The sequence below is a fragment of the Solea solea genome, chromosome 19 (genome assembly GCF_958295425.1).
Source record: "Solea solea chromosome 19, fSolSol10.1, whole genome shotgun sequence".
NCBI classification, from domain to species: domain Eukaryota; kingdom Metazoa; phylum Chordata; class Actinopteri; order Pleuronectiformes; family Soleidae; genus Solea; species Solea solea.
The window spans coordinates 7497232-7523977 of NC_081152.1; the positions used below are offsets into that span (position 1 = coordinate 7497232).

Below are 26746 nucleotides of genomic sequence, written 5' to 3' on the forward strand. Positions count from 1 at the left end.
CTCTTCTCATCCTGTAGCATTACTGCGTATTTAAGACCTTCAAAGGTCCACTATGTAAGGCCAGGCCCTCACTGGATACAGAGACAGCTGTGTCACTGATCTGCCCAAGAGAGCACACCACGGTTATTTGTACAATGAACAAAGCTGCTGCAAGAGTTTGCCATTGTAAATAAATTCTCATCTATACTCAGGACTCTCTATACTCAGGAAGCTGCACATTCCACAATAAAGCTTGAATGAGTAGTAGAATAAGTGCTTTAACTTTGAAATAGGAACAGTTGTGTTTGTGACACATGTGACAGTTATAGATGTGGAATCTTTGGCGAATTACGTGGGAGCCAATGGGAGTTGAATTCCCATAAAAAGGTGTTGGGCTCCCGTGAAGGTAGTAAAATTGTACATCTGTGGGGGTGGGCCGTTGAAATATAACCACAAACAATCACTTTAATCACAAACGATGCAATTTTCAATGTAAAGACTATTGTTTGTGACAGAATAAGGACAGAAACATGTTTTACAACAAAACTACAATATCGCCCGTGAGTTACAGTGACATTGACTGCACTTTCATGGCAATCTACGCGTTATAATGTGTGCTGCTCTTTGTTTAATGTCAGTTATTACAGACCACCCTCAAAGATCAGGTTATAATTTGAACCCTGTTTGCACAGTCTCTTTTACCATGAAATGTAAATTGCCAATGGAAAAAAATAGGCAAGACTTGTCCTATTCTTAAAAAGAGACGTGCGTCAGTGCGGCTGCTCTCATCATGTGTGCACACAGACACATCGCACACGTATCCAGGATGGACCCGGGATGGTTGTTTTGGTACCATTCTTAATGCAAATGCAAAGAAATACATACTGTACTGCAATGAACCAAGCAATTCCGCTCTCTGGAAACACGGCTTTTGTCTCTACAGTGGCTCCAAAAGACTCCTTTGAAGTAGGAGTATATAATACAGGCCTTTCTGCATGGAGTTTGCATGTTCTCCCTGTGTGTGCATGGGTTTTCTCCGGGTTCTCCAGTTTCCTCCCACAGTTCAAAAACATGCAGATTTGTGGATTAGGTAAATTGGACACTGTAAATTGACCGTAGGTGTGAGTGTGAGACTGAATGGTTGTTCGTAGTCCGCTTTTCACCCTATGTCAGCTGAGCTTGGCGCCAGCGACCCCCATATAGAGGGTATAGTGGTAGAAGATGAGTGAGTGAGTGTACAATACAAACACAGCCAATGCATAAACCAACAAAGACGAAAGAGGACATGGCAGGGAGATTGAATAGAGATTTTGAAAGAGAGTTGACATACTTTGTGGTGTGTGAAGGCCACTGTAGTTCTCTGACCCGCAACAGGCAGGCAACAGTGACTCGCAGAGCAGTTACTGCACTCTGCATTCTCTTATTTAGATATCACAAATTCTTTCTCCCTGGACCATGAAGGACAGATTTAGATCTTCGATCAATCTTACATCAATATTCACATGCCAATCCTTTTGAAACGGTCAAAATGTTCTCCCTTATAAACTTTTTTATTTGTTTTTTAAGCTAAACATTCTCTTTCTGAACCTAAGCAGTCCAAGTTAGACAAGTGAGTAGTTTTTCTTCGGACCAAATTGTTCTTTTCCAAGCTATTCCTGGAGCACTCACTCCTCAGCAAGGAAACACTTTCCAACTAATAAAAAGATGGAAAGTTATTTTGGAAAACTCCCACTGTGAGACTGAAACAGACTGTGATGCATATGACGGTAGTTTTTATCCACTAATCACTTACACTTTCTTTTCTTTGGGAAGGGATTTTTTTTCCCAGCCATGGGAAAGAACATCATTTACTACATGTAAGATTGAGAGTGACTTTATTTTTTAACTTCCAAAAATCTGATCTGATCCTTCTGTACTGTTTTTGGATCCTACGAACTTCAAAAAAAACAAAAAACGTAAAAACAACACATGTATCATTGTTTTCTCCCCTTGATTCTTTTTGATGGTTTATGGGAGATTTTTAACTGAGTCACCACAAATAAAGAAGCATTACATGTGTTTATAATTAGGGATGTAAAACATCAGTTGTCTGATCTTGTTAATAATTGTTGATGATGATGATGACATTTGTTCTATTTTTCCTTTTGTGACTACACTTTAGTCCTACCTTTTTCAAAATGAATTAGTATTTGTGGGTCGTTGTTTTGATCTGTGGGATCTGAAACAATGTGGCGTGTATTAAATACCAGTGTCAGTTCTCTGTGATGTCCAGTGTTTGATGCGATGTAATCATTAGAAGGTACAGAAAAGTGCATTTTAAGGACATAATATATAGACCAGGAAGACGGAGGTTGCATGAATCAATGACCTCATCACTGCCTGCACCTGCTGTTGAGTGGAATTATGGGTAGACCCCAGAGAGCACATAAGAGTGATTGATCTGTGAGGGCCTAAGAGGCCAAAGAAGAGCAAATGTACCTTTTTCCTTGAACAGAAATGTTAGAACATTGGCAACACAAGATGAAATTCTTTGACTTACCAAAAGTATTTTGCAATTATTAATATTTATACTTGCAGGTGCAATTCCACATTTATTTATTGTTTTGATTTATTCAAGCATTTTGCCAGTGTATGGATGAAGGTGGTATCTTAATTCATGAAAATGATTGACTATTTTGCAACTCTACTTTTCTTATTTACTAAAGTCTAGAGGATAATTGGCCACAAATCGTGGGTATCTTCTGATTTTAGGCTGATTTGAACAGATTATCAGATTAACAGACGGACGCATCAGAGTCTTCCTCGTGTCAAATCATGGAATCAAACATGTTTGATATTTGACCAGGAAACCCAGGTTTGAGACCTGGTTGGAACAAGGGCTTCACTGCATGGAGTTTGCATGTTCTCCCCATGTGTGTGTGGGTTTTCTCCGGGATCTCCCACAGTTTCTCCCACAGTCCAAAATGCAGATTTGGGTAATTAGGCAAAGTGAGCAGGTGTACCATGCCCACATCTCCCTATGTCAGCACCAGCACCCCATTCAACCCCCATGTGGGGGATAAAGTGGTTGATGGTCATAGTAGGCTCCCCATTGTGGCACATTAAAAGATAAATCACAGGGACTGTATGTTAGGGAGGTAGAAAGGATTTTCCAAATACACAGTGTGTTTATCTCCATTCAGTGCTTTTTATCACATATTATTGTGCCTTCACTAACTACATTTTCTGTATTTTCTGTTCACATTAAGAATCACATTTTACGCGCAAAAAAATGGAAAACGCATGTTTGGGCTTCCGTTGTATTTAATTACATTTTTTTGTATGTTTTGAGCTCACTCGATGAGATGTGAACCTGCTGCTGCTGCTGCATCCTGACATCACTTTGCGCTCCAGGACACTGTTAAACTGACGGTGATGTAAGAGCAACTTAAAGTGGAAATAAACACAAACATCAGGGATGAGCCGCTCTGAATGCTTTGCCTTTTGCTCTGCAGAGCCTGGAGCAAAAAAATGTGACGTGACGTGTGGTGTGTGTGTGTGTGTGAGGTTGGGGGGGAGGTGGAGAGAGAGAGAGAGAGAGACAGAGAGAGACAGAGAGAGAGAGAGGGACCACACAGTAAATACACACAGCTCATCTGGCAGAGAGACGTTGCGCTTCACCACCATGCAGTGACCAGTTGCGCACAGAGTCCTCGCGTCAGCGGCAGAGAACAGAACACGCAGCGGTGTGGGGTCCTTGTTTTGTTTTTGTTTAGTTTTTTTGCGATCAGCTGTTTGTCAGAGTTTGCGCTGCAGTGATGAGTCTGCGCTGTTAGCGGGAGGAGGAGGATCACACAGCGGGAGGAGAGACAGGACTCCGGTGTGTTGTCGCCTTGTCCGCTGGACTGACATCGCATGGGGACATGAACAGTGTGGATCCAGCGTCAAACAAACTGTTGACTTTCAATCAGCGGTAATAACAAGAAAAACACAACCTGTGTACATGCATGTCACCTCTCTCATCTGTTGAATCTAACGGGTAGCTCTCTCTCTCTCTCTCTCTTTCTCTGTAGTCGCTCTGTCGTACTCGCGTCATATTCTCAGCCAACACACCAACACTGTTTTTGTTGGTGCGTAAAGTGCGTTATACCACCCGCTTGCATCGGCTAATAATGTTTCCAAAGATTGTCTCTGGTGTGTGTGTGTGTGTGTGTGTGTGAGTGAGTGTCATATTTGCCCAGATATGCATCAAGTGCATGATTTATTGATTGCTTTTCCATTTACTGTGAGGTGGTTGGCAAACTGAGCACCACTGAATCCACAAGTCTTCAGTCTGAAAGTACTGAGCACACTTTTTTTATCCACAACAGCTTTTTAATCAAACCGCAGCTCTGGTTTATCAACAGCTTTGTCTGTAATTTAAACAGAAATAGTGAATGTGGACTCATCCCTCGCCTGTTTGTCAATAAGCTGCCTCTTCTTTTTTTTTCCTGGGAAAGCAGACATTACAGTAGCCTATGGAAAATGATGAATTATTCATGACATGCGTTTCAGTTCAAGGTAGGACTGCGAGAGTGAGTGCAGCTCTGGCTGGGCTATGACACAATGTGGCCAGCATCGTGGCTTTAACTGTGCAGCTGAGTTTAGTTGTACTCCAAGGTTACTCTGCTGTAGCTCATTTCCAGCCTCTTACTGTTGATGGATCCGAAAATGCCACCACTGCAGCAGCACCAGCAGCAGCAGCGGCAGCAGCACCAGCAGCAGCAGCGGCAGCAGCAGTGGCAGCAGCAGCAGCTCTTTCCCAGTTTTATAGACACCAGTACAGAGAGCACAGGGGCTGCAGTGACACTGGTACACAGCGAGAGCCTTGATGCACTCATGCCACAGTGATAGCAAAGGTGTTTACTTTCATACTGGAAAGAGATGAGCTAAAGAGAATGATGGAGCTTTTTGTTCTTTTTATGCATGAATGTCTTTATTTGTCACCACAGCAGAATATATCTGTGACTTATTATTGGGTGTAACAGAAAAGTGGATAATGGGTTAGTGTCTCTTTTAAAATAAAGATGTAAAAACAATCATCCAAATGATTGTTTTTTGTTTTACAAAAAAGAATTGAAACCGTTTGAATCTCACGTGGCTGCAGTTGGAACTGCAGCAGAGACACTGACATTTACATTATTTAGACTGTCAGATGCAGTTGCCAGTTGTGTGTGTGTTGCATTTACGAGGTAGACAATGTGGGAGCAGATGGAGGGCTTTTTATGTTTTTCATAGTCACCCTTGATAGGCTTGTGTTTGTTTGTTGGTCGGTTTGGCTTTTCTTTATAACACAATCTTACAAAGAGCCACTTTAACGACCCAAGAGTTCAAACCAATAAAAAAATGGCTTTTTCTTGAGCAGCACAAAGAGGTTTAGTGTGATGGTTGGCAGTGTGATTTACTCCGTACTTCACTTTTCACTATATGGAGCCTTTCAGTGGCCACTGTCCATTGCCTTGTCACAGAAACCACAATTTGTAACCTTTCCCGTACTCCATTACTGAATATGCCTTTTACCTCTTTCTGGTTCAGCACTATTTATCTTTAGTCCAAAGCTTTTAAAGTCAATTCTGCTGGTAACAGCCATTATTATGCTGCTGGAGAGTAGGTATCTGAATTTGTCTGGTGCAAAGTTCAAGTTATGATTTCCAGAAGTTAGGGCAGCTTCGAGTGCAACATCAAATATCTCAAATAAAATGTCACGCTGCGTGTCGAGAGGAAACCAGACGAGCCTTTTATACGTATTATCAGAAGATGAAGAGCTAACAGCAATAATGTATGTGGCTTTATTATTGTAAAACTATAAAAATAAGAAATACAGAATCATCTGTGATGATATCTGGCGTTTGTCTGCAGTTAGAATGAACACATTCGACATTCACTTCTGGGTCACACCAGTCGTGTCGGCTCTAGCTCCGATTGGTAGTTATGTAAGCGTGACACCCGGGTGAATGTGCTAATTTCATCCTCCGCTCCTTTACTTTGGCAGTCTAGTAAACTCTGCACCTTTTACTGTGCACTGTTACAGCGTGTCATCTGAATTATTCAGTCCTTGGCTCGCTCGTTGAGTTTGAAAGAGGAACTTAAGTGAGAGATATAATGTGTGACCACCATCACGTCACCACTGGTCTCCATGGTACTTTGCTCTTGTTGTGTTTTGTGCTCTCTGATTCCTCCCCGCCATGGTGGTTGTTGTTTATGGTGCATTCCAAAGAACAGAAATGTAAACTCAAAGTACCTTTACAAGCTTACCTGTGTTAAAAAAAAAAACAGCATATTTATTCTGTTGTGTTGTAAAAGAGGTATAATTGAATATATAGTTGGTGCAAAAACATGACTGGGAATATAACATGAAATCCTAACACAGATAACTCTGATGAGGTTAGGAAATCCGGAAACTGAATAATATGTCGTCTTAGCTGCGCTGCAGTGCTGGAGTTCTGTTGACAGGTACATTTTCCTCATCACACTCACGGCTGTGTACTCCTCCGCCTCATCCCACCTCTTAAATGGGTGTCTTTTGGTTCACCGCAGACTGCGCACCTTCTGCATGTGTTAAAATACCTCTCATCTTAAACAGTGAGAAGCTAAAATGGAACATTTCCCCAACTAAACAAAGCAATATTCTCATTCAGGCAAAAACACTTCTCCTGGGAGCTTGACACAGCCAAGTGTTGAAGAGAAAAATAATTGTTGACTGAATCAGTCTTTGGGGTAATGGGCATATTAATCATGTGCGCCTTTAAAATTCACCAAAAGTCCAAGAATCATTAGACCTTTTCCTGAATTACATGAACCTTACTGGGAGATTAAGTGGTTTTTGTTGCAAAGAGGGGTGAGGTGGTGCCATTTAATTATCCCCCTCGAATGTAGAATTCCTTCTATGACCCACCTCTCTAGGGAAAGGCAGGAAGGGAAGGAAAGATAGCGACATACTGAGAAGACAGAGTGGGATCACGTAGAGGTAGAAGCTAGTGATGGAGTGCATGTTGTTATGGAGCTCCAGCAGACCCTACCCTTTTTTTTTTAAAGGCAAGCGAGAGGATGCAGTGATGATGCAGCCTGTAGTACAGGCGCACTTTTAGATGGAGCGTACATTATGTATTAACAGCCACACTCTGCCTTCATCCCCCTCTTCCCACAGAGATAGATATAGAGAAAGAGAGATGGAGAGAAACCTGACCACAGAGGGAAGAGTCAGGGGGAAATAGAGGAGGAGTTGGAGATGTAGAGACACTGAAGCAAAAAGCATCTAGGTCATATCACCACTCAGACAACAATACAAAGCCTATTCTATATAGATTCAATACCTAATATGCATAAAAACGAAAATAACCCTCAAAACACACAGTCTGCATTTTGAATTCCATTCATCTATTAGTCTGTTCGGCAGCAAAAATAGATGCATTAAGCAACACTCCGTACCTTTACTTGATGTTAGAAGAAGACAGTTATTGTGTTAGTCTAACTACATTTTCTCAAAGTCACACCCAGATAATGCAATTGGCAGAGGAGTTACTGTTGCATGTATACGTTAAAGCTCCCAACCCCCGGCTTTGACCTGGAAATAATAGAAGAAAACAAAATCTAGACCGGTGCATTTCTGGACTGACAATGAGACCACACGCCAGGTTAAAGAAAAATATTTTGTCCAAGTTTATGGTAGAAAGACATGGATTGGTACTCCTCATGCTACCAATGAAACCAACCTGAAAACACCCAATTCCAACAGGCTGAAAGGGTGAAAATCACCGCCTAGTGTCACAGGAGCAGACACACTTCATTTAATAAATTGATTTCCTGCTTGTGCTTGTATTCTGGGACAAGGACAGTAGTCCAATATTAAACAGCCTAGCAGAGCTGCAACTGTTGCTCAAATGAACTGTGCAAGGAAATGTACTGACTGTTTCCTCCCCTGTGGTCTGTTACATTGTCGGGTATCAGAACACGACATGCAATATTTATTTTGTAAGACAAACTCTACCTGTAGTCTATCGTGTTGTCCATAGAGTTGTGGACATGCCACAATAAAAAGCTTTTAACAGTTTTAACGCTGCGGCAGATCGATGTTTGTCCAATGGTGTGTGTGTGTGTGAGGAGCCAGTGTCTCTGTTTGCCATGATGAGAATCAATGCTGAGGATACAGCTGTTTGTTTGTGTGGGTGTTTCTGTCTTTCTTTCTTTGTCTGATGCTTAGCAAAGAACCGTGGGCTGGAGCCATTACTTGTGGGTGGAGCTGTGAGGTAGTCACACTAGTTTTCTGAAGTGTGTGTGTGTGTGTGTGTGTGTAATTTGGCACAGGTGTGGTGCACAGCGAGGGGAATGGTTGTTGATGGTAAGGTCCAGCAAATTTTGATTTAGTTTTAGTGATAGTCTTATGACAAAAAGTCATATTTTAGTCATCAGAGATGTTTTAGTTTTAGTCGACTAAATCTACAGTAGATTACAGTAGACACCCAGTGTGTGTGTGTGTGGGATTAAGTAAATTGGACACTCTAAATTAACTAAAATGTAGGTGAGAGTGAGTGGTTGTTTGTCTATGTCCCTGTGATGGTATAGCAATCTGTCCAGGGTGTGACCCCGCCTATCACCCTAAGTCAGCTAAGATTGCCACAGCTCCCCCTCATGTGGAGGATAAAGTGGTAGAAAATGGATGGATGGATGGATCCATAATTATCAGTGTTTGGTGGTTTGTTTCAGTTTGAACAGCTGCGCTGATAAAATAGTGTTTGCGTGGATTTCTGGACGACTCGCCTCAAAATGTGTCTCCAGGCTTTGTTTCCTTTGAGTTTGTCTCCACATGGTTTACAAAGAGTTTTTTTCTTCTGGACAATCATGCGTGAAATTCCACCATATGTTGTCACTCCTCTTTCTTCCTAACGCCGTCACTCCTCGCGTGTCCTCCTCTGTGTTGACATCTAGACTGATCCACCTAACCCCCGTAGTCTGATCGGATCACTTCTTCTGATTGGTTCTCTCCCCAGTTTGCCTAACATTTTGGCCTTGTTTTTTATTGGTTGACGAAAGTGTCAGTAGATTTCATCATAGCTTTTTTCACATCGACTTTATTTTCATTTACATAAAGTCTCGTTTTCGTCGATGAAAAATAACCTTTTTCATCATACAGTAGTTTTCGCTAACGAAATTAACACTGGTAAGGTCATGGTGTGAATTGTTTTTTCACAGTATGTTTGTTTTTGTTTATTCTATTGTTGTATTTGCTCTCTCATCATCATCATCCTCTTCCTGACATATTGTTATATCATTTTCTATGCACTATGGTCAAAATTCCACTCCGGTCACATACTGTGGTATATACAGTAGAACTGTCGTTCGGATTTTCATTGTGACATATTCATTTCAGTGGAAAACAATTAGCAAAAAAAAAATAGTTTCTGACATTTTAAGAAATGCACATTCCACTTGATGCTTTAAAGTGCTCAGCAATGAGGAGTGCGATGCTCTGCCAAAAGCCCATCAAATCTGCATATCTTACTTATAATGTCAGAATGGGGGAAACAAAAGTTGTTGTTTATTGTTTTTTTTTTACAGAGCTAAGTGGTTGCTAGTTGTAGCTTCAGAAAGAGGTGTAGCCCTTTGATTTTCTCATTTAACTCAGGGAGAGAACGTAAATAAATCAATAAAAACATACACACATTAAACTTACATGACTGGATTGCATGCAGCACAGCATGGGCTGCCACACTGATCGAGATATTTCTGCTGCGTCCTTTGCAAAGTGAGCTCTGGTGCTTGTGAAGAAAAAGATATTTGCATTTTAACACATATGTGAAGTGTTACATACAGTAGACTAGTAGCATACTACACTTTCTTTTCGAGTGGCATTCTCACCGTGTGAGATCATTTTAATGATCAATTATCATTTAACCAGATTCATATAATATTTATTGCAAATTAAACAATGGATGCTTTATTGGTGTTATCCCAGACTATGTAGACACTGATTATTTAATATCCAAGTGTGTGCTCACTCTTAAGATTTTCTGCTTTTTGAAGTGCTATCAAATGATAAACCTACGAGGGCGACGCTTTTCTGACGCCCAATCGGCCGACTGTCATGGGTCTATCTCCACCCGTACAGTGCCATACCATTACTCTGGTACCCTGGGAGAAAGGTACGAAATGATTGGGGATGGTTATTTTGGCACTATTCATAATTGAAATGCTAACAAATGCGTACAGAATCATTCCACTCACTGGACACACGTCTAAAGAGTAATACTCCTACTGAGTGTTGGGCAAACATCTAGTCGGGTCCTGTTGTCTTGATCACATCATGGAGGATATGTTCAAAGAAAAGGAATAACTGCTGTTCCCTTTGTACTGCTTTGTACTGAATTCCTGCTGTACCCTAGTCAAACATCATGTTTATAACCTCACTTTCACGGGGGTTTAAAGAAACATGATCTAAACTCACTTCATAGTTTCCAGACGAGTAGGTTAGTGCCACGCTAATGTCTGCGCTGTAAACATTGTGATAGAAAAATGTGCATTCATTAGTCTAGCCTAGCAAAAGGAATGGTGTGATTAACCAGGAACAGAAACAGAAATTTAAAGCAACAAGTTGTTTTACAGAAGGATGGCACAGTGGTGTAGTGTGTGGGTTTTTGCTGACATGCTGGTTTTCATTTTGGGTTAAATGGAGACTTTCTGTGAATGGTGCAAAACCTCCTTTTTGCTCAATGTCCAGCTCCCACTGCGACCCTCAGAAAGATTCAGAGGGCAGTATAGGTGATGGATGGATGGATGGATGAATGAATGGATTGCAGCGAGTTGCTTTTACTATTTTTAGCAGCAATGGTGCACATTTGCGCATATTTGAGCAGCATGTGAGCTTTGTGGTCTGCTGTAGACGGATTTGAAAGTGTGCACTGAGTTAGTGTTGTGGTTTCTCCATGTTTTCAGCCCCGAGTCCTGTGTCCTGATCTTAAAAATTCAAATTACAGACAAAAAACAAAACAAAAACAAAGAAAATACCAAACTGTTCCTTTTATTATGAAAAGCAGATTTTATTTGATCCTATATTATCTTCTGTTATTGGTTTAATGCCAGAGAAAAGCAGTCTTGATTTTATGAGATTGTGTGTCTAATTTATGACCGTACAATTTGAACCCTAAATATTGAAATACTGCTGATATTCATTGTAAAAGAAAAGCCTAAAACATCTTTAACTGCCTTCCTTGTGTTATTGTTCTGCATTTCTGTCTGATGTGTGTGTGTGTCACTTTTATATTTAATAGCAATCGTATTAACTCTGTGTGTGTGTGCATTTTACTATTTGACCAGCAGTCAGCTCTCCCAGCCAGTCGCCATCTATCACTTGGGTTTAATTTAATCAGGAACCGCATCTCAATCAGAACTGGGTTGGCCGCCACTCCCATCCAGTCACCATGCCTCTGCTGTCCCTGCCAAACAGAGACGCAGACAGTCGCAGAGGAAAGAAAGACAGAAAGAAAAGGAGTGAGAAAGAAAGAAAGAAAGTGCATAGTATGAAGTAGTATGTGTCCATGAACAAGAAGACAACGTCAGATAAAGGGACTTGAGAAAAGCAGATGCTGCAGCTGCCCCTTATGTATGAGTAATGTTACAGTTGATGTATGTTTATGTGGTATGTTGCAGGATGAGTAGACCATGTGTCTGACCATGTGTGTGTTTAACAGCTCTGCCTCGGAGGACCTGGGCTGCAGACGTGGAGACTTCAGCAGGAAACACTATGGTTCGGTCGAGCTGGTGAGTCCCACCCACAATGCTCTCATCTGTTTGTTGCTCCTTTTGTGTCTCAGCGTCTTTGTCTCCTCATCCCTTCGCTCTCTTTCCTCATCCTCCTCCTTCTGTCCGTGTGCTGCCTTGCTACTCTGGCTACTCTCACTGTCTTCCCATCTTTTTTTTCTGTTGGCACGGGTGGTCAGCAGCGGGGGGCTGATGAGTTGTGACGTACTGGGTGTGGTCCAATGATGTGGATCACAGTGAGCGGTCCACTCACAGTGACGCCTGTTCATCCTCCAGAATTAGTTTTGTTTTGATACTGCTGATGAAACAACTGCTGCACACTGTGTGTCTTTGGTTGGTGGCCAAGCTGTTGAGTCATTGTTGCTTTGGGGGGGAGCGTGTATGAGTGAATGTCCCTCCACTGTGAGCTGTGTCTGTACATCCTGATAGCCCAGAGGGACAGGAAGTCCCAAGAGATTCGCACTGAGATCGTACTTCCTTCCAGAGACATATTATGGTTTTGTCCACGAGGGCTGCACACGACATGTCTGACAGATTAGGTTGGAGGAGAAACCGCATGCCACGTATCAGCACGAGCAGACTGACAGGCACAGAACTGCTGTGTGTGTGCCTGTGTGTGTGTGTGTGTGTGTGAGGGACATTTTTTAGATAGAAAGAGAGAAACAGCAGCAGCACCCAAACATTGAGGGTGTGAGCGGGTTGTTCCTTTAAAGCTTGATGTTATGACTTGTTGTGAAGAAAACATGTGTGGATTCATATTGTACATGAAAAGAGAGTAAAGTGTGATGAGACACTGATCCGGTTGTTGAACTAATGTGCAACATAACTTTGGCAAATGAATCGGAGCACAGTGTCACTGGTGGGCACGTAACAAAGAAAAGAATGAAGATATTTGGGAAGCAACATTTTTCAAAGATACTACACCCATTCTAGTAATACAAAGCTAAATGCAAATTGGTCTTTATACTGTCTTTATAAGAAAAGTGGCACTAGTCAAATGCCTTAAATGAACAATGGTAAGTTAACATAACATTTATCTGACAATGAGAGGATGATGAAATGAACTAATGAAACTTGAGTGAGTATAATTTATGTACAGTTTGAATAAATATGAATAAGGAGAATAGGGTTTGCTGATTCTGTCTAGCTGACCTTTATTTCACCAAATATTTGATCCTTTTTAATTGTTTGCCTCCTGTTATAATCATTAATTGATTAAAGGATTTGTAGGGTGGCATGAAGGACTGAATTTCTCAATCTCATGTCAGTAGCTGGTGTCACACTGACATATCATTAATTGAAAATCCTTAAAACATGTACTTTATGACATAATTGCTTTTAGAATTTTAGCTACAAAAGCTTTTTATGTCTGATTTTGTTCAATATTTCTGACATTTAGCAGCTCTCTGCTCACTCTGCTAGTATCCCATGTGTTATTGTGTGGATGGTGATGGGTGGCGCTGCGGCCTTGGTGATCTTTTATCAGTCTTTTGGTGCCAGCGTACTGTTCTGTGCCGCTGTTTGTTGAGGCAGCAGCATCGGAGCCAGCGACACAAACCTACTCTAGAAGCTGATTAAGAAGCCTGGCTCTGGTTCTGTGATGGGCTACAAGCCGGAAACATTTGAGTCTGTGGTGGAGAGGGAGGACACTGCACAAACTGTTATCCATCATGGATAATCCTGACCACCCTCTTCACCACACATGTAGACACACTCATGGATCTACATTGTAATATTCCTAACCCTAACCATTTTATCAGCATTCAGTTTATAATTGTAATTCATAATTCAATTAATTCAATAATTAATTGAATATATCTATCTATCTATCTATCTATCTATCTATCTATCTAGCACCATTAAATGTGAACTCCTCACCAACTCAGGATGCTGTGGAATATTAATGTACTCATTAGCTCACAACACGTTGTATCACAAGGTTAGTTCTCCTGAATGAAAGTGTGGAGTGGAGAATCAGTGATAATGTGTTTGCTCACGTGTGTGACTTTGCCCTACTGTAGCCAGAGAAGGATACTTAATTTACTAAATACACCAAGGCCTAAGAAAAATTAAAAATCAATACCTCGCCGCTGCTGCTGATGCACACACACATACACAGTGCTCCTCTGCATTCATAGAGATAAACAAATCTATCCCCCCACTCGGTCTTGTCTTCTTGACTCAGTGACAACTCCACAGTTCACTTTCGGCGACTCAAGTGTGCGTCGTGCAGTCGGAGCTGAAGCTGACGACAATTAAACTCATTTAATCCTGACACAGCCGCTGAGAGTCTGGTGCTGTGGTTTCATTCCCCCACGTGAATTGAATTGTCTTCTCTTGATGAAGGCGGTGACAGGTATTAAAGTGATGTGTGCTCACTGTTTCTGAGGCTGTGTTGTTGTGCCACACAGGAAAATAAGAAAAAAACACTATTATGCTGCTGCTGTGTGTGTGTGTGTGTGTGTTCACTGCGCTTCGGTCTCAGCTTTGTGTTGTTTGGTGTGCAATAGTTCACAGCAATGACTGCGACTGTCACACTGTGTGTGTGTGTGTGTGTGTGTGTGCATGCGTGTGGGTGTTAATGGGTTAGCTGTCAGTTTGCACAGGGGCTGGTGAGCAGACGGCTCCACTCCCACCTGCTCACCAGTGTTACTGTCACTGCCTCAGAGGCTTTTGACTGCACCATCACACTGAGTTTATTCCCACTCTCAGCGTGGGTGCATCTCATTGTGTGTGTGTGTGTCACTGTGTGTTCCCTTTTCTTTTTTTTTGGACGTTAAAGCCAGACTATGTATCTTTTGGTCAAGCGTGGTCAATATGGCAACAAGTGCACATTATAAGACAATGACAACCCTTCAACCCAGCGTCATTTTTCGGACAGCGCGGCAACCACAAGAGCCATGCTCGATCTAACTTCACGATTAACTTCATCTCATCGTCCAGCTCGTCCTCCGCTGTTTGATTTTCTTTGTCGAAAGGCCAACAGGAAACTGATTCAATATGCACTAGCTTATAGAAAGATTGGCGCCACCTACAGAGAGGCAGAGTCAACGTACACGGCCAATAAATTGATCTTCTCCTTAGTCAGACTACGGCCATAGCTCGATTTAACTGTGCATTAAACTGAATCACTAGCTTCAGGTCTTCAGTAAACAAGTGATCACCAGTGTGATTGACAGCTGGTGTCACACAGTGGGTGCCGTTTGTGAATTTCTTGAGCGTTACTACTTGTGAATTCATCTTTTTTTCATTTCGAATGATTGCACCATTTCTTTTTTTCACAAATGATATAGCTGCCCTTTAATTCATTAAACCAATCATGACTCTTGCTCACTTTGATTGCGCTTGGAATGCTTTATCATGCATTATCTCTCGGTATGATCTCTTGGTATGCAGGATCATGTCTGGGCGGGAGACGTTAATGCCCTATAAATTCTTTGTCATATACCGCCTAGATTAGAAGAATCGCTGCATTTGTAATTGTAACGCATGTCACGTACACCCTAATAATACCAGTGTGGAGCACCAATCTCTGTTAAAGTAATCAAAACAGCTCAAAGTGGGTGCTTATCCAAACATCCTGATAGATTAAACTCTGTCCCTCTGTCGTCTCTCAGTCTGTCCCCCCTGCGCGTCTCTCTGATACACGGCTAATCACCTAATGAGACAGCAGATGCTTTTTGCCCTGCTGCTGTGTTCTGGTATCCCAGGCTTCACTGCAGCATTTGCCCCTGTCTTGGGGGCCTTCCTGTAGCTGCTGCACCAGACCAGCACGTCTCTGTGGCCCCGTGCCTTCAGTCCCACTCATTAGATTAGTCATAGGCAGCATTGCTGTTGTACAAATGGGCAGATATTGATGTGGAGCCATTGTCTCTGTGGCTGGATTTGTCTTAGTAACAGGCAGCGTTAATGCTAATCAGGTGCAGTCAATGACTGAATGGCAAAACAGGCGTGTTACAGATGTCGGTCGCTGATTTACATATTTACCTCTGATGTTCCCCTTGACAAGTAGTTGGTTGTTTCTTGTCAACGACGATATATCATGCATTAAACATTGCTATTAGTGTTGCAGCAATTTTCCCACGACATGAAAGAGCTTTTCCCAGAGATGTTGTGCAGTTATTCGTGTGTTTAATCACAGTTTCACACACATACTGTATATATTTATCTTATCATATTTCGATTAGTCATCCAAATGTTTACACTATATCTGACTGATTCATCAGACTCATTAATGTGTATTAAGAAGATAAGGCTGTTGAATAAAATCCCCCAGGAATAAAATGATCCCACAAACAAGAACAGTCTTTCATCCAAACCCTGATATAGCCCGTGCCAAAGAACCAAATTTATTATGATTAAAAACATGAGGGGGTGGCTTGGTATTAGGCGTTTCAATTGTGCACATTTTTAGGTTTCTATGCAGTGTGGAATGTTTTTGAAGGTACTACAGCAACAGGGAGGACCTGAATGAAGAATAGGTGTAGTGACACAGCCAATAGGAACACCCCATCTCTCTCTGCACTGCTGATTGGTCCGAGCCTCCTTCTCCAGTTACAGATTGAGTTGTGAAACCGAGCCCAGAGAAGCTGTACAAATGTCACTACTAAAACATGAACTTGTTATGACACTATTGATCAGTAATTCCCAAACATTCCCACCTACATGTGCTGTACCCCACTCCTGCCCCTTCCTTTTTTTTTTATTCCTCTGCATTTCCTGTCTCCTTTTTCCCCCTCTCTTCATCTCCTTAATTCTTCCATGTCTCACTTCTCATCCTTCTTTCATATCTTCTCTCTCGCTGTGCACCTGCCTCTCTTCACCCCCTCTGCTCCTCATGATTTCCCCCCCTCCTCATCCTCTGCCACTTCCTCTCCTGCTTTGCCGCCCACGCCTCCGTGTGCTCTGCCCTCCTGCAGGATCGTGAGTGTGCATTAACAGGCCCACTGATGAGATCAATTATCTATCAGCATTCACTAAAGTATTGATTTAATACCTCAAAACACACACACACACACACACACACACACACACACATTTTCTCTGCACTGCAGTGCTCCTTTGTCTTGTGGGCCTTGGGGAAATGGGACGCTCTCTGGGTACGCAGTGAGCTTGATTGTGTTTGTAGAATGTTCAAGTCATGCCCTTAAACTGGAGCTGTTTAAGTGTTGCATTGGGAGAGACAGAGTGTGTGTGTGTGTGTGTGTGTGTGTGTGTGTGTGTGTGTGTGTGTGTTCCATCTATAAAGCTTACCTCTCTTCCCAGGGGCTTACGCAACGTGGAGATGGCTATTATTCTTTTATCATTTGGCTTTTTGTTGACATTACATTGCTCTTTGCCTCTTCTCCCCGTCAGCCTCATCCGTCATTCTTTCCCTCTCTCTCTTTACATCGTGCATGCCCTTTTCTTTCTTTTTTTTTCTATGCCCCGTCCCTCCGCTGCTCTTCACTGGCAGTGCCGAGACGCTTTATGGGTTGTTTGTTAAAGAGTCGAAGCGTAACAGGCTCCCCCTTCTCCCCTGTTTCCTCTCATCTGCCTCGCCACAGCCCGCAGGGAATGGTCGGAGTGCAGCGTTCACTTCTTTGCACCTCTTCTGTTATATGATTTATAAGCAGCTGCTGTGTAATGCATATGTGTGTGTGTGTATGCCCTCACACGCACACACACACACACACACACACACACACACTCAGTCTTTCCTGTCTCCTGACAGTTTTCTTAACAAAATACAGCAGAAAGCCTATTCTCAGACCGTCGCATAAACACTTACCTAAACGTGCATTTAGCACCAAATGTCATGCATCGTTTTCTCACATGCAGACAATGAAGAGGTGCTGCATCAGTCTGTCTGAACACTGCACTGGTTTCCCCTCAATTATCCAGCGATTGGACAGTTAATGTTGCAGGAGGCGAGAGAAACAGAGGGAGAAGGAGGCCTGTCGCACCCTGCATTGACTTTACATTTTCTGCACGTGCACACATGGATCTTGACGGGATCGCAGAGCTCATTCGCTCACACTTAAACACATGCAAACACAAGCACTTACCGCCACATCAGGAAGCATGCACAAGATATATGTTTGTTTTTTCGGCGTCGTTAATATGCATATGAAAGGAGGGGAGGCCGTATTTTCTGCAGCTTCTTCGAAGACGCCAATTACTGCACAGAAACCCTGTCGTTTATCAGAGCTTCACACCTGCAGTAAACACGCTTGGCTCTCAACCTCTGGATTGTATTGTCTCATTATATATAGATATACATCTCAGGGAGGGAAAACACAGCCCATGGATTATTTGTGTGCATGTAAGGAGTGGGTGAAATCAATATGACAATAATAGGAATGTTTTTACAATATTGTTTTGGTTTTTTTGGCAGTAGCATGACCTGTGTTAACATTGTTATGACAATTTTTAATGTATAAAGTATTCTGTTTTACATCGTACTGAACAGCACATTTAACATTAATCCTTTCCTTTATTTTCATAACATATTCTCTCTTATCACTTTGTCTCAAGAGTGTCCAGTAGAAGTCAACTTAGTGATCTTATGGAATTGATTGAGTTGATTAATAATCAGTTTTAATCAATTAATGGTTGTTTTTGAAGCCAACATTAGCCAAAATATCAGCTTTCTCTTTCTGAGCATTGGTCAGAAGAAGCTTGGAGAATTAGAAATAAAAATACATATACATGGCTGACTTTTTGACTTCACATTGGAAACTGTATCTTGTTATTAAATAGATAATGAGTGCTCTTCTCATAATGGTGATTAATATGCCGGTTAATAAACTGGTTATTACTTTATTAAAATGCCAGTTATGTTAGCCAATAAATTATGAAGCCTATGAACATCAGAACAAAATTGTGTCTCATGTCTTATTTTGTCCATGGACTGTACTGCACAGCACAGAGACACCAAGTTTAAAACAGCCACCTTTATTAAAAAAACACCCAGATAAGGTCAGGCCAAAGACAAGGTTGTGGGGGCGTGGTAGGCAGAACGTCAGGATAACCAGGCTTATTGTAAATCCAAGTTGGTCAAAAACAAGCACGGTGGAAAGCAAAGTAGACCTTCTGACAGAGACAGAGAAATACAGTATATACCTGATATTGAATGTGGAATTATAAAGAGTAGTGAGAAGGCTGAGGTGACTGAAAGAGTTGGAGCTCCTGCAGGAGGGGAAGGAGTGAAGGCAAGCAATAAATGAATGAATTAATGGATAATTTGTGGGGGAAAAACAGTGAATCTTTTCACGTGAGAAGTAAGAACTAGATAATGACTGAACCGTTGGATATTTAGTATGATATCATTTGAATATGGTATGAAGAATTGTGCTGTTTAATTCATCTAAGAAGCAAAGATATTTAGGTCTGTTTCAGATGTAGTATTTTGATCCATGCTCCTAATAAGTGCAGCAGTGAGTATTGCATATCACATTTAATTCCGCATCAGTAATAAAGTCAATGGGACAGTAATTAATCATTTTAGACAGAGAGTAAAGCTGTTGCCGTTTATCCTCACTTACACACAGGATTGTTTTAAATGGACTTTAACCCTCTCTCTCATCATCACTACCACTCTGCGATGTGATCTAATGAGGATCTGAAGCAGGGCACGCACCCACTTCACAAACTGATAAACACTGAGCTCTGTTCAGTCAGCCATTCCCAGTATGATTTTATTTACCTGTTGTGTATAGTCTGCACTAAGTCAATGTCACAAGTTTTGTCTGGGATGACGAGTGTGTGGCTCATGGCGAGCATATTTGTGATGCAGCATTTATCTGGCCGATATATCAGGAGTCCCTGGGCATTAACCGATATCGATATATATGCTTTTCTTGTCCCCAACTGCAGAGGTAATTTAGTCTCTTCTGTCGTGAAATGAACATAATATTTTTCATCCATCCGTCTTCTACCCACTTTATCTTCCACATGGTGGTCGCGGGGGTGCTGTGCCAATTTCAGCTGACATATGGGGCGATAGGCGGTTTACGGTCTGGAAAGATCGCCAGTCCACCATCACAGAGTCACATATAGAGACAAACAACCATTCACTCTCACACCTACAGTCAATTTAGAGTGTCCAATTAACCTAATCCTCATATTGCATGTTTTTGGACTGTGGGAAGAAACCGGAGACCCGAGAGAAAACCCACACACACACAGGGAGAACATGCAAACTAAAATAAATAAATAAATAAATAAACATACAAAAGTCATGGAGGTAGCTGCCACTTTTTGTAGTCAGTAGCCATATCGACAGATCTTGGTGTGTTTGCTGATATCTGAAAATACATTGTAAAGCCAATATCTGCCCGATACTGATATCAGGGCGATAAGATCGTGCATACCTAGTATCAATGTAGCCCATATTCACAAGTCACAATTTGCCTCATAGAGTTTAACATGATGAAATGATCTGTCCATAGCCCTCAAAACTCTGAATTACAGCAGAAATGCCAGCGTGTCTCAAGTCACAAGTGCACAATCTACATGTACTGTGCAACAATGTAGCTACAGTAAATGGATAAACATACTATATTTGTTTACAGCCGTGTCATTTTTGTACAATGAATACATAAAAATGAAACAGCAGGTTGATTAATAATGAATATAATCCTTTTTGTCTTGTTTGTTTGTTTTATTGTATCTGTGTACATCACAGAGGTCAGTAATGTAGGCTTTGTCTCCGTGAACCCTCCTGTCCTTATTTGGCTCCTTTAGAAGCATCTGAATATTTTAAGGGCGTGTGCAGGATTACGCAGCCGTGACAGCACTCTTGAACTTAACATGTCGACCCGACAGAGAGCGAGGAGCAACATAGAGCAACAGCAGTCAAGTAGGTCAGAGAGCAGAGGGCAAAGATACAGAGACAAGAGGCAAAAAGCAAAAGATCATCCTGGGAGGGCAGACTCTGTTTGGTTGCCTGGCAACAAAACATCACATCATGCTCCAGTGTTGACAGTGTTGAACAGGAAATGAGGATGTGAATAGTAATATAGTGGAGTGGGTGTTACAGGCATGTCAATGAGGCTAAGAAGAACAATAGCAGCAACATGGACTGACTGAACTCTTGAATCATCTTTGTGTTGAGAGACGAGAACTTCAAACTTCTGAGACATCAGCTTTTCTAAAAAAAAAAACAACCTTCTTGACTCAAGTTTTCTCTGACTCAACATCTGTGTGATTACATTTGCGGTGTGTATCTGCTGCATAAGAGAAGAAGGTTAAAGAAATAGGTAAGCATGTGGGTAAAGTAAGTGGGCTTCCATGACAGACATGAGAACATTTCTCATGTCTGTTACATAAACCAGATAATTGTTCTAGCCGTAGACCACAAAGACTGGAAACGGTTACTTGTCTCTGTTCAAAGGTTAAACATAATGAAGAGATCCTCGCGTCTTAATGAGGCCTCAGTTTGTGTTAAATGTTAAAGAGGCAACAGACAGCTGTTCCTGTTCGGTAACAGTCGTAAAGACGCAGCCATTAAGGGCGCAGGTACTTCTTTTGTCGGAGCAGGTGTTGTGTTGTGTTGTGTTGTGTTGTGTCAAAGAAACTACAAAAGTCAAACAAACACACAGTGAAAACAAGGCTCAATGCAGATGGGGTTTATTTATCACCATTACACTGTGCAATTAGTTTTAACATGATTTTAAGTAGAGATGCACGACATTGGACTTTTTATCCATATGCCGAAAAATCGGGAGTGCTTTTTTGTTGATAACCGACACCGATAAATACGTCTTTCCTTTTCCCTAACTGCAGAGGTCATTTAGTCACTTCTGTTGTGAAAATAACATATTATTTTTCATACTTGTGCCACAGCAGATGTGGATATAAAATGTGTTTAATTTGCAAAATCAATAAGCATCAAAGAAATAATAGCTGTAGGGGACGGTAGCATAGACGTCATGGTGGTAGCAGCTTATTCAGACCTACTGTTGAAGTCATTAGTCAAATCAGCAGACTTTGGCGTGTTTGCCGCTATCCGACAATACATTTTAAAGCCAATATCTGCTGATACCAATATTGTGCGTCCCCAATTTGAAGGTTGTCTAGCAACTTGTCTAGCTTTTTTTGGGCAGGGCTCCTGTCAAACCTGACTTGTGCCAACAGTGCCTCACACACTGCACCAACAGGCAGTCATCGAGAGGGTGTGTGTGTGTGTGTGTGTGTGTGTGTGTGTTCTGTGGCTTAAGGCAAGCACGGCACACAGCGTTCAGCTGAGGCTTGTTAGATGGGGAATTAAATTTAGTCCTCATGGTGATGGATGTTACAGATTTGTTGCTGCCCTTGCAGTATATTGAAAACAATCTTTCATTCGCCCAAAAAAGTTGTTAAATCAAATGAATTTAATAAAAATTCAATGTTGATTAGCTGGAAACAATGTAGGAGAATATTCTCTGGTCTGATGAGATCAGGTCCATGTTCATGGACAGAGAAATGAGGCCCTCAAAGAAAAACACACCTTACCTACGGTGAGACACACTTGGTTATGTTTTGAGGCTGCTCTGCTACATCTGGCATGTGGTTCCTTGGAGTCTGTGCAGGGCACAATCATAAGATTATCCTGGAGCAGAGAACACTGTGTGTGCAGTGTCAGAAAGCTCAGCCAGGAAACAGGAAAATGACCCAAAACATCCCAGCTAAAAGGCCACTCAAAAACTGGACTTTTCAGACAGGATCCTCTATTAGTTCTGATCTTAATCATGTTGAACTTCGACGAAAAGACCTGAAAATGACAGTGTGGAGACGTCACCATTCAAACATAAGACGACTAGAGCAGTTTGCACGGGAAGAGTGGGCCTAACTACCTGTTGGCAGAAGCAGAAGTGTCATTTTGGAGTTACAGAGGTCGTTTGTTTGGCAGTGATTGTGCAATAAAATGTGTTAAATCATTTTTGTACATTCCGTTTTATTTTATTTAAAATATGTAGTTGTGTGTTGATGGGAGGCCAATAGCTTTTGACAGTTTCTAGATATTTTAAGTAATCCTGAGGGAGACTTTAATGGTTTGACTAAATCAGTCTAATAGTTTTGAAGATATCTCCGTCTCAGTGCCTCAAGGCAAAATGATAGTTTTGACTTTGTTTCTGTTACATGGGGAATGATTTGTAAAGCGACGGAGAAACATGTGACACCTGTTCTGATCACACTCTTTGTGAGGCAGCCAGAGAGAATACAGCCAAAAATGTGGGCCGTTTAAGTTGTTGTACCGATTCATCTTAGTTGTATATAATCGCACAGACTACATTCTGTTTTCCCTGCTCTCTGGCTCTCACACTATCATTAACTGTCCCATTTTGCCCTCATAATGTCTCCTCTCCAATGCTGTACCAGGGAGACGTGAGTCAGCAAGAGACAGGTAATTGGAGTGATAAGTAGAGGGTGGCAGACGTGAGGGAATAAGGAACATTAAAAGAAAAAACATCTTTCAAGCAAAGGGGAATTGGACAAATCATTTCACAGACTGAGTAATTATTGTTCATCAAAGAGTGGAGACTCTGATAATCCAAAGTAAAAATGACAAAAAAAAAAGGACTCAGGCCACTGTTGTCACATGCAGGTGCTGTGTCTGCCACATTTCTTTCTCCCTGCTTATTATTGTCTGACACAAGTCATGATTTGTCATCATTTCAAACATGTCTGTGTCTTTCTCTGTCTCTCTCTCTCTCTCTCAGCTGATTTCCAGTGACGCAGATGGGGCTATTCAGAGGGCAGGACGCTTCAGGGTGGAGAATGGCTCATCAGATGAGGTACACAATATAGAATAATACACTTTTGTGCACACGTGCTCATGCCCATTCACGCTGCCCTATCACGTCCTTGCCAACCTCAGTGAATTATAATTAGCCCAATTTGGGTAGTATAGGACGCATGGGTTTTTAAAAGCTTTTTTTTTTTTACTTGAAATATCTTCATTTTAATTGATAAATCAAACAAAATTTATGAAAAGATTTATAAAACTTTTATCATGTTGTTTTACTTGCATCTTTTTACCGATTCAACGTTAGGGGGGTTTGTTCTATTTTTGTTCAGAATATACACTTAAATGTGATTTTTACAAGAAGTATTGTAAATTATTGTCAAAACACAGTGTAGACCATTGTTTCTCAATCCTGCTCCTCGGGGCCCCACTGCCCTGCATGTTTTAGATGTCTCCCTGCTCCAGCACACCTGATTCTAATCTTCAGCTCGTCAACAAGCGCTGCAGAAACCTGGTAATGAGCCATTCATTTGAATCAGGTGTGTTGGAGCAGGGAAACATCTAAAACATGCAGGGCAGTGGGTTCCAAGGACCAGGATTAAGAAGTCTCCCACTAAACAAAACAAGAAAAATGAGGAAAGAAAAGAAACTTTAGTTTGAAAAAATAAAACAGATTTTAAAACGTAAAGCGCTCTGTGCCTACAGAAAGGGTAAGTCCATGTGATATAGTGCTGTTATTTTACTCAAAGAAAGTGATGTGTATGCACTGCATAGTTATTGCATATTGTATTATACTGCTGAACTGAACAAAGGATTAACTGATGATGTAGTATGGCTTAAAGGATGAAGACTCAATAGTTTCTCACATCATCATGTTGCATGTCTATTGCAATCCTCTTTCTGAATGTGATTAAGTTCCTACTTTTTGTCTTGGAATTTACTATAGCTGAGGTCTCACATTATAAAAGATTGAGTGTTCTGTCACAAAATCTTCCCGGATTATTTATATCATGACACAACACTGGGGGAAAAAAAAAAATGCTGCCTCGCTGTGTATTGTAATCAGTGCTGCTGCATTGTGGCATTCCAAAGAGAGGACTGCTGCGACTCGAGCTGTGACCGCGACGATGACAATGTGGGGTTTTTGTGTTTGTGTGTGCGTGACAAGCAGACTTCAGACTACACTCCAGGAACCTGGAGGAGAACTGATGTCCATCTGGAGAATCCCGAGTACCACACCAGATGGTTCTTTAAATACTTCCTGGGAAAAGGTCAGTGCTGCTGCTGTGTTGTGCAAAGTTAGTGTGAGATAGAAAAACACATTCAGGTGGTGAGGGACCGTTAGAGCATATACGCTGACAGTCAGATGTTGCAGGAAAGAGAAAGAACACCCTCTGAATGTACTCCCAGGTTTGAGGGATGCGACTTATCTTGTGATGTCAGCCTCGTCCTCCTGCAGCACTGCTCTTCATTCAAGGCCAAAACTAGTTAGCATCCATCCATATTCCCACCGAGAGTCTCGACTACACTATAATCCCATACAGTACCGAAGGGAGGAAGCCTGTGGAGGATGCAGCCTCAACAGACTGAGCTGAGGCAGATAACAAATTTAGGCTCAATCACATTTCAACCCCTGTCCCGGCACTTTTACGTGAAGGTGTAAGGTGTCTCGATGCTTGATGAGGTAGAGGAGTAGGGTGAAGTGTATGAGATTAGTAGCACTCCAAACTGAGTTTCTTTGAGATAACACTTCAAATGGAGGGGTATGAGATTAGTCCCAGATTAACCATTTTCCACAGAAACTAATGGTACATTCCAGTCAGTATTTCCAAAATGCTTTCATTGACATTGCTTCAACTGGACTCCTCATGTCAGATTTCCGCTCCTACTTTTACTGTTACATTTTTATCCATGGACATGATGCCAGTTCTGACTTCAACTTCTGACTAAATGAAATGCATCATAATTACCGTCATAAAGCTCACATTGGTAAGCATTTTGTGACGCCACGCAAACCACAACAATCCTTGTTTGTATTCATGTACATACAGTACCATAAAACTGGTCTCCCAGTTTTAGGGTAAAAGGAGAAACAGGATTGGGCCTCTTAAGACCACAGAAGCCATTGTTTAAGACCTTGTTTGAAGATGTCGGGAAGTAGTGTGGCATCATGATGTTTGTTGCTGTTGTGTTGTCTCCTTTGGTCGCTTTGTGAGTTAGTGTGTTTTCCGGGGGGGGGGAGAGATTAGGCAGCAGCACGCACAGCAAATGGCGTCATGCCGTTGTGATCCATTGGTGCACGTAATAAATGCACACAATGAAATGAGCAAACAAAAGACAACACTTTGGATAACTTTAGTATTTACAAATATTTCCTTCCTCCCTCCAAGGCAGCGACAGTAAAGCATATGATGTCATTAAAAGGTGACCAAAGGTTACTTTGAGTAGAAGTACAGATGCCAATGGATTTATGTTGGAATCCTTTAGCACAGTTCTAAAACTGTGGTACATGTACCACAAGTGGTACTTGGAGGAAAATCAGAAATACTATATCAGGGTATGTGATCGGAGTAGAGCTGAGGAATTGTGCATAGAAAATAGAATTTAAAAAATATATAATAAATAAAATAATAATAATCTTATCTCTTGTCCCATCTAATTTCACTATACCAGTGTGAGGAAGAGGAGGAGGAGCAAATTATCCCATTGGTACTAAATCTGCATCTGTATTGTATCGTAGGTGATAATAATGTTATTTCAAGAGCTCAATATTTTCTCAGCTGGCGCTTGATGTAAAAAGTTCTAGCTAATATAAATTAATATATAAACATTTGTCTCTTCTCTTTTTCCATATTTTAATGTAGAAATGATCTAACAGATGCCAGAGATTGCTTAGAAAGATATTGGTCACCTGTTCCTGTACCTTTCTCACCTTCATTATTGCATCGCAGCCAGTTCTCTGAGTAGGTGGCAGAGCAAGTCGTGCGTTCGAAGCTCATTGTTCGTGTTTCCTTACTGTGACATAAATCAAGGAAGAATGCCTTCACCTGAAAGCCTGAGATAAAGTTTGTCAGCAACAAGTCGGCGAGGGTAAGAAAAGGAATGCTTCTTAGGCCAGGGGTCACTTTCTAATCACACTATACAGCACGGGCAGTTTAAAGTGAACTGTGCCTCCAGAAATTTGGCTCAACCTGTTTTGGACTGCAGCTGAGCCATCTGTGTCTCACAGCCGGAGCAGAGCTGACTGCATCACGCAACACAATACATAGTGAAATAGAGGCCAAT

At 41.5% G+C, this 26746-nt stretch overlaps 1 protein-coding gene across 11 annotated transcripts in view; it reads left to right on the forward strand.

Annotated features, from left to right (window-relative positions):
• The window catches only part of garnl3 (GTPase activating Rap/RanGAP domain like 3), a 70235-nt gene that overhangs the window by 12970 nt on the left and 30519 nt on the right, over positions 1–26746 (forward strand). For 6 of the 11 annotated variants that reach the window (XM_058616979.1, XM_058616982.1, XM_058616988.1 and 3 more), the window contains 3 exons: positions 11682–11751; positions 23436–23510; positions 24630–24732. In XM_058616979.1, the coding sequence (XP_058472962.1) occupies positions 11682–11751; positions 23436–23510; positions 24630–24732 (248 nt within the window). Of the gene's footprint in view, positions 1–3609; positions 3932–11681; positions 11752–23435; positions 23511–24629; positions 24733–26746 lie in introns of those variants that run through there. The other 5 variants (XM_058616981.1, XM_058616983.1, XM_058616986.1 and 2 more) reach the window with 2 other exon arrangements.